This window comes from Dromaius novaehollandiae, chromosome 16 (genome assembly GCF_036370855.1).
Source record: "Dromaius novaehollandiae isolate bDroNov1 chromosome 16, bDroNov1.hap1, whole genome shotgun sequence".
NCBI lineage: Eukaryota > Metazoa > Chordata > Aves > Casuariiformes > Dromaiidae > Dromaius > Dromaius novaehollandiae.
In genome coordinates, this window is record NC_088113.1 from 14687758 (window position 1) to 14695052 (window position 7295).

The 7295-nt window shown below is 46.0% G+C and overlaps 1 protein-coding gene across 2 annotated transcripts; it reads right to left on the reverse strand.

The window, feature by feature from the left end:
- Nucleotides 1-410: 410 nt before the first annotated feature.
- CBLN4 (cerebellin 4 precursor) lies at nt 411-7078 on the reverse strand. 2 transcript variants are annotated; one of them, XM_064521542.1, is made up of 4 exons: nt 6221-7078; nt 4476-4592; nt 1597-1732; nt 411-1506 (listed from the first exon to the last, which is right to left on the reverse strand). In XM_064521542.1, the coding sequence occupies exons 1-4, from the start codon at nt 6509-6511 to the stop codon at nt 1496-1498; spliced, it is 555 nt and encodes a 184-aa protein (XP_064377612.1). In that variant the 5' UTR covers nt 6512-7078; the 3' UTR covers nt 411-1495. The 2 variants fall into 2 exon arrangements, with proteins under 2 accessions (XP_064377612.1, XP_064377611.1); XM_064521541.1 differs by having other exon boundaries at nt 411-1732.
- Nucleotides 7079-7295: the final 217 nt, after the last annotated feature.

The window sequence follows — 7295 nt, forward strand, 5'->3', positions numbered from 1 at the left end:
ACAGATTTCCATCAAAGTCAGCATAGATTCTGGGCATGAGGAAGGCAGGTTTCATTAGCACTGCCTGTGAAAATCATTTTCAGTTGATATTCAATTTGATTGCACTGGAGTTTGATGCTGATGGCAAAACCTAAAGTGTAGGTCTCCTCCAAAATCCTTAGGAATCAATGTGATTCTTAACACTGACTCCAGTGTAGCCAGGATATCTGTCTAAATGTTTCCAGATAAAATGCATAGGTTATTTCTAGATCATGCAGATTACCTCTAGGATTCTGCCAGAGCAAACTATGACAGTTTGCCTGCCTCCCAGGACAGTTTCTACAAATCCCAAAAGCTTACACTTTGCATATAATAATTGCATCCAATAGAAAAATAGTGTGAAGTGACTTCCAAATTCCAAAGGTCAAAAATTCAGCTAACATATATTAATCTTTATTATGTAACAGTGACATAATAAATAAATTTATGAATTCATATGACCTGTACAAAAAGCCAAAAAGATATTGCACCAAGTTAAGTACCGGCTATTTGGATTTAATATTTGTTAACATATGATCTGAAATTATATACATTTGTGGAATTAAGGCAAAACCAGATGACAACTTTAACACAACAGAAGGTTTGAAAAATAGACATAACTACAAACAAGGGGATCTCATGTCCAGCTAATAAAGTGTTGTGTCTAAGGAAGGAATCCCTTAGGTTTTTAATAGAGCGGTTATTATCAATCATGTTAATTAAAGCTGAAGAACAAGTGTGAGATTTCCTGCAGGGCAAAGCTGTTTTGCAAAGTTGTGCCTGAATGATCACCTTTAACCCTGGTAAGAGTGGGGTTTTTTTTAATGGTTATAATCTGCTCTTGTTATTAGAAAACACCATGTGCAAAATAGGAATACCTTACATATCCAATTAAATTACAACCATGACCTCTTAGCTTTATGTAGGCTAGACTTCATTGTGACCAATGACAGAGCATAAATATATGGGTGAACCATCCAACACACTACACGCAGAGGAGAGTTAAAGTCAATCACTTATCAATAATAATTACCTTTCTCAAGACAATGGAATAAATCATATCAGTTAAGTCCCAATGAACAAAAACATGTATAACCAATATATCAATATACAGTTCTTTGGCAGCAACACACTAACTCTTGATTGAAGTCTGAACTCAAACTCTCCTAAATTATAGATCTGGTTGCCATAATTAAAGAAAATCCACTTCTCCCATGAATCCAATAAGTCCAGTAAATGAAATCTGAATAAATCTTGCAGGCAGCTTTAGACTGTAACATTAAGCATAGATACTTATTGTCTGCTTTAGTCTTAATCCAAATACGTTGTATTTAAACACACAAAATTCTGTGAAACTTCTGAGTAGTTCAGATGGGGCCAAAATCCATAAAGAGAATCCATATTCACCCATGAAAAACCAATAAAGAAACATCAATCCCATGATGACAAAATGATCTTCATATAACAGAGGCAATGATCAGTCCACACCTGGATGGATGTCACAGGAAAATTGACTTTACAGGGGAAAGACCAGAAAGCCAGAAAACGTAGAATATTGCCATCCACCGACCAGATTACCTTTCTCAAGTTTCAGGTAAACCTTATCCTCCTTGTCTAGATAGAGCAGAACTCCATTAGTGGCAGCTTCGCGTGTGACATCCTTGTCTCCAGCAAAAGCAGAAATGACAGGCTTTCCATTTAGCATCAGATTAACCTACAAGAGAAAAAACACTGAAAAGCTCTAATTAACTAAAAAACATCAGCTGGTATCACTGAACATTATCCACAGTGTAAGGGGTCTGTTTAAGGTCCTATTATTTATCACCTTTTTTTTTTCCAACTAATAATTACATTTATTAGGGGTGGACAAGCACATTACTGTTTCACAGGATTGAGCTGCAGCTTTATGAAGACAGTGGGACACTGTCCATTTACTATAATGGTTTGGGCTCAGATAGTGTGAAAAATAATGTGACATTTCCCTTCACAGCTGTATGTGTGCTTTAACTGTTGATAAGACAGCCCAGTCCATGCTGACACTCAGGTAATACAGACCTGGGAGCTACTTGCCTTGGTTTTGCTTCGCTTTGCCTGCTTCACAAGTTGTTTAGACACATATTAGCAAAGACAACATTTTTAAGAGACTTAGACTTACCCAGGGATGCAAAATAGGTGCTTAATGAGATTGCAAAGCACCCTAGGTATGCTGGAAGCTTGCATTTTGTTGAGAGCAAAATATATGTCCCTTCCATTATTGACTTAGTTTTAGTATAGCACCTACATCTTTATGAACCACTGCATTGTGTTTTGATACTGAATCCATTCTTCTGTAATATGCTTCTGGAAGGCAGCACAGCCTCTGCTCTGAAAGCAGCACCGCACAAAGAGACACAGTGTAAATAAAGATGGGCAGAGACTGGGGGAACGGACAGACCCAGATGTTTTCATTTCCCCAAAGGCAAACTATTAGTTTCTTCTTTTCTTTTCTTTTTTAAACAGCTGTAATGCAGTCACAGAGAGGTGAATTATGAAATGCTTATTCATACTGAGTATTTTGGCCTTGCATATGCTCCCATTAATTTTAATGGGAGTTGCAGTGGAATAAATTACTGTTCAGCACAAGTCAGGGCAGCAGAATCTGGCCCTTATTTAGGATTCGCTTATCTGGGAAATCCACTTAATCAGCTGTCCCCAGGGAACCAATTTCAGTTTAATGATACTTAATGGCACTAACAGATGTTTCAGGGGCATAGTAATATCACTTATGTGGGAAGCCTACAGGTGATTTAGTGATGTTTAAGTCTGCATGTGGCTGAGACTCAAGCTGGTTTGCTCTGTTTGCTCCACTGCAAAGGCTTTCAGTCCTCCCCCTTAGCTATGACATATGCAAAAAAGGGCATCAGGAGTTTACTCATTGCTCCTTTTTGGTTTATCTCATTCTTTCCGTACGTCTCTAGGTCAGGTTTCCTTGCAGATCATCTTAGAGCTATTTTATTACAGTAGCAGACACATCACAGGTTTGCCCTGGATGGTCTCGAGTTAACCATGCCAAAATGGACCCAACCAAACCTCTTCATCACTTTTGAAAATCTTAGCCCATGAAATATTCCAGGCCATGCGGCGCGTTGTCACATTCGCTGTTACAAGCCCCAAGCCCCCAGGTTTGAGTCCTGGTGCGTGAGCCACCAGGATCTGTATTGGGCTTCCCAGGTCCAAGCCTTGATGCCTTTCTTGGCAATACGTATTTTAAATACAGTGAAGATGACTAACATACAATTATTCTTGGCCATTTCAACCCTCACCATGTAAGACACTGAAAGGAATGAAGTCTGGGCATATTAAGGTCAATATTTCTTGTCGACCTGAATGGAATCAAGATTTCTCTCTATAAGCTGAAGGCAAATTTCACCAAAGATATGAACATGTCTCACACCAACTTTCTGTACCATTTGTACTTTTCTCAGGAGCTTTACTGGCTACCCAAAGCCAGAGGTGCCACTGAATTCACTCCTCCTGCAGAAATCAGTTTCATCTCCGTCTTGGACACTGAAGACTACATTCAGGAGCCAGACAGATCCAGTGGTCTCACGGGTGGGAACAGGGGGAGAATTAATCCAGATCTAGAAAACCAGTATGTCATAGAAGATGTACAGAATAGTCCGACATGAGTTAATATTAAGGAATTTGCTTTAAGGAACTTACTGCTGGCTCGGCAGGGCAACGTTCAGGAACTTACAGGTTTTTCCTCTAAGGTGGCACATACTTTTATTTAATTAAGTAGTTCAGCTGCTATTAAACTGCAGAAGAAAGTGTAGGATCACACATTTTCTATATATTATATGACACATCTTTATGATGTGGTGCAACAAGTTTGAACTGCTATAAGGCTGCCCTGTAAGACATCCCTAAAGAGGTAAAACACCTCTGGGTAATTGCAGAGCAAATAGGCCACCTTAACTAATCTTGGTCTGTAGCAAAGTGGTTTCATAAACAGCTACCCGGCATCATGATTTGACAACCAAGCCACAAAACGGTACCAAAATAAGCAAATATGGTGTGTGCCCCCAGAACTCCTATGCTCAAGACAGTGAGTTTACCCTGCAAGAAAATACGATTCTTCAAAGATATTTATGTGATTAGGCAAAATTTAGAGGAGTATTTTATCCTTTGATGATTCATTCTATGTAATACTTTACATTATCCGACACATTCAGCTCTTACAGTATAGAAGTGAAGCTGTGGCAGTTTATCTCAAGTGAGGATCCTGCCTCTCTGTCTCTGTTCAATTTAAACATATTCACTCTGATGAGGACTGGATACAATCAAGCCACAGCGAAAAGCTGAGCTATTTGTCCTTTGAAGTGTGTTAAACAGTATGGTGTTCAGTCAAAATTCTATTCTTCTATACAAACAATTTCTTAAGTAAAACGCTTTTGATTCCTACATGATCAACGTACCTGGATTGTTTGACTCTGGTAGACTTTAATTACGTGAAAACTGAAACTGTAAATTCCTTTTCTTGGTGCTACAAAGACAGACTCCAACGTGAAAAAATTGCCCACATTTACTAGGATCTACAAACAAAAGATATAGCATGGGAATTAGTACAGGTATTCAATGCTAAAGGAAAAATGTATACTGTTAACTTTAGAAACCATTCACCCAAGAACATTTTTCCATCTGCATCTATGCTTTTTTTATTTATTGTTCTGTTCAATTAAGTTGGAATATTTCTCATAAGAAATGGATATTTAGTTGTATTTATAGTACAGTTTTACTATAAATAAACTAAAGGGAGAAATCTTTCTTACTTTGCTACTATACTATGCTTCAAAGATTTTTCTCATATACATGTTTAGTGAGTATGAAGAGAAGGCATGCTTGCTTATCATTCAAAATCTCATCAAATCACTAAAAATTCTGTGAGTGACATAGGGGTTTTAGCTAAAAAGTAATGGTCGAGTCAATGCTGTCTTCCCGAAAGTATCCGGCTGTGAGGAAGGATGTACATGAATGATGTAATTTGTTCACCAATTTATAGCCAGACTGAGTTACCGAAATACCTGGCATATCTGAGCAAGAACTGTCTGCGTGCCTTTGTTGCTTTATTCGCTTTAAAAAGCACTAATAATCATTTAGGTTTGATTAAAGAGACAAGTAACAGAGGGGAACATATTAAATGAGTGCATCCTCCGTATGCTAAATATCTTCTTTAATGACTATATTTTTCTTTCTTCTCACTTAGTTGTGCTTCATTTTTAATTTACATTTTCAGGCTCCTTTATGCCAGACACAGCCTAAAAAAGCGTAAGGAACATCTATGAAGTTAGGGTAATGCAGATTGCTAGCACTAAGCTATGTGACACATCTGGCTTCAGCTGTCATGACAATTTACTGTTCACTACGATATGATATAGGAAGCAAAATAACCATCAGTCGCAATTACTTTGGACCTGCTCTCGGACAGGAGCTGGTGTACGAGATGTGTGCTGGCATCTGTGTTTTCATAGAACTGCCTGAGCTGAGCAGGGCTGTACTATGAACCTGTGCATTTTACAGAAAAGTTACATTTCGTTGTCCTCTTAAAATTGCTTTTTTCCCCCTCAAAGGCAGCACGCGCCACCTAAACCCTCCGCGCACCGCTGGCGCCCGGGAGCGGGCGGCCCCCAAGCCTCCCGGGGGCAGGTCCCCCCGCTGGGGGCAGACGCCGGCCGCGCTCCGCGCCCGCTGCGCTGCCCTGCGCGCCACCGCGGAGCTCGGCGGGGTCCCCGGGCGGCGGAGCGCGGCCCCGGCTGTGCCGGCGCCTCCCGCTCGCCCCCTCGGAGCGCCCCCCGGGGGGCTGTTTCAGGGGGACCCCCGCGGCGGCAGCGCGGACGCCCGCTCCGCTCCTCTCCGCGCCCCGCTCCGCGGCGGCCCGGGGGCAGCGTGGGAAGCTACTGCCGGGGCGCGCCAGGCGCTGCCCGGGGGGGCCGAGCTGCCGCGGCGCCCCGGCCCCCCGCGGGGGCTCCCGCCCGCCCGCGCCCCAACTTTCGCCGGGGGCCGCGGCTGCCCGGGGCGGGCGGCGGCGCCGCGGCACCTGTTGCTGGCGCCTCCCGCGGGGGCGCCCCCGGCCCCGGCCCCGGCCCCGGCCCCGGCCCCGGCGCGACGGCCCCCCCGGCCCGCCCCGCCCCGCCCCGCCGCCCCGCGGCGCCCCCGCCGCTACCTGGTCGAAGTAGATGATGCGCGTCTTGTTGCTCATCTCGGAGGGCTCGTGGTTGGTGCTGCGCACGGCCGAGAAGGCGACCTTGGAGTTGGCCGCCCGCACGGAGATGCCCAGCGGGGAGGAGGACGAGCCCCTGGCGTCGGTGGCCGGGTTGGAGTCGCAGACCACCAGGCACTTGCCCTCCAGCACGATGGGCTCCGTGTCGTTCTGCGCCCGCGCCGCGGGGCCGCCCAGCGCCAGCGCCAGCAGCAGCGCGGGCAGCAGCGCCGGCGCCCGGCTCCGCGAGCCCATGGTCGGCAGCCGCGGCCGCCCGCGCAGCCGCTGCGCGCCCCGCTCCGGCCACCGCGCCTCCCGCGCACCGGCGGGCAGCCCCGGCGGCGGCAGCGCCCGCCGCGCCCCCCGCGCACGCACCCGCACCCGCACACAGAGCGCGCACCTCGCGGCGGCGGCGCGGCGCTGGAAGGCTCCTCTCCGCCGGCTTCTTCCCTCCGTCTCGCTTTTTTTATGATTTCTTTCCTCCCTTCTCCTCTCCGCCCCCCACACGCACTTTGTGTCTTTTTTCTGTAGTCCTTTCACGAGCTCTTTAAAACACGCCGCGAAAAGCAGCCCAACAAAATAAACGCTTTCCGATGCCCCCTTTTCTGCCCTCTCTCCACATCAGAAAGGAGAGCGAGGAGGAGGAGGGTGGGTGGGGAAAGAAAAAAAAAAAAGCCCTCAGGTGAATTATTGATGAGAGAGAGGAGAAGAGAGAGGTCATGGAGAAATAAAACCATTTGACGTTGCCGTGATTGCCTCCGCCGGCTCGCTCTCCCCTTCTGGCCGGAGACTCCAGGATGCTCTGAGCAGCAAGCAGAGGGGTGGGAGCTTACCCCAGAGCTGCTGAGATCCTGGGTCTGATATCACTGCCAGAGCGCTGCAGAGTGGAGTGCTCTCCCCCCTCGCTCCCTCTCCCTCCCTCTCTCTCTCTCTTTCTTCCCAACAGTTATGGCATAACAAACCTGCCCAGCTCTCCCCTAGCTGGGCAGATACGAGGCTCCGTGAGGAGAGAACCTCACCTTGGATTTGCCCCCTACAC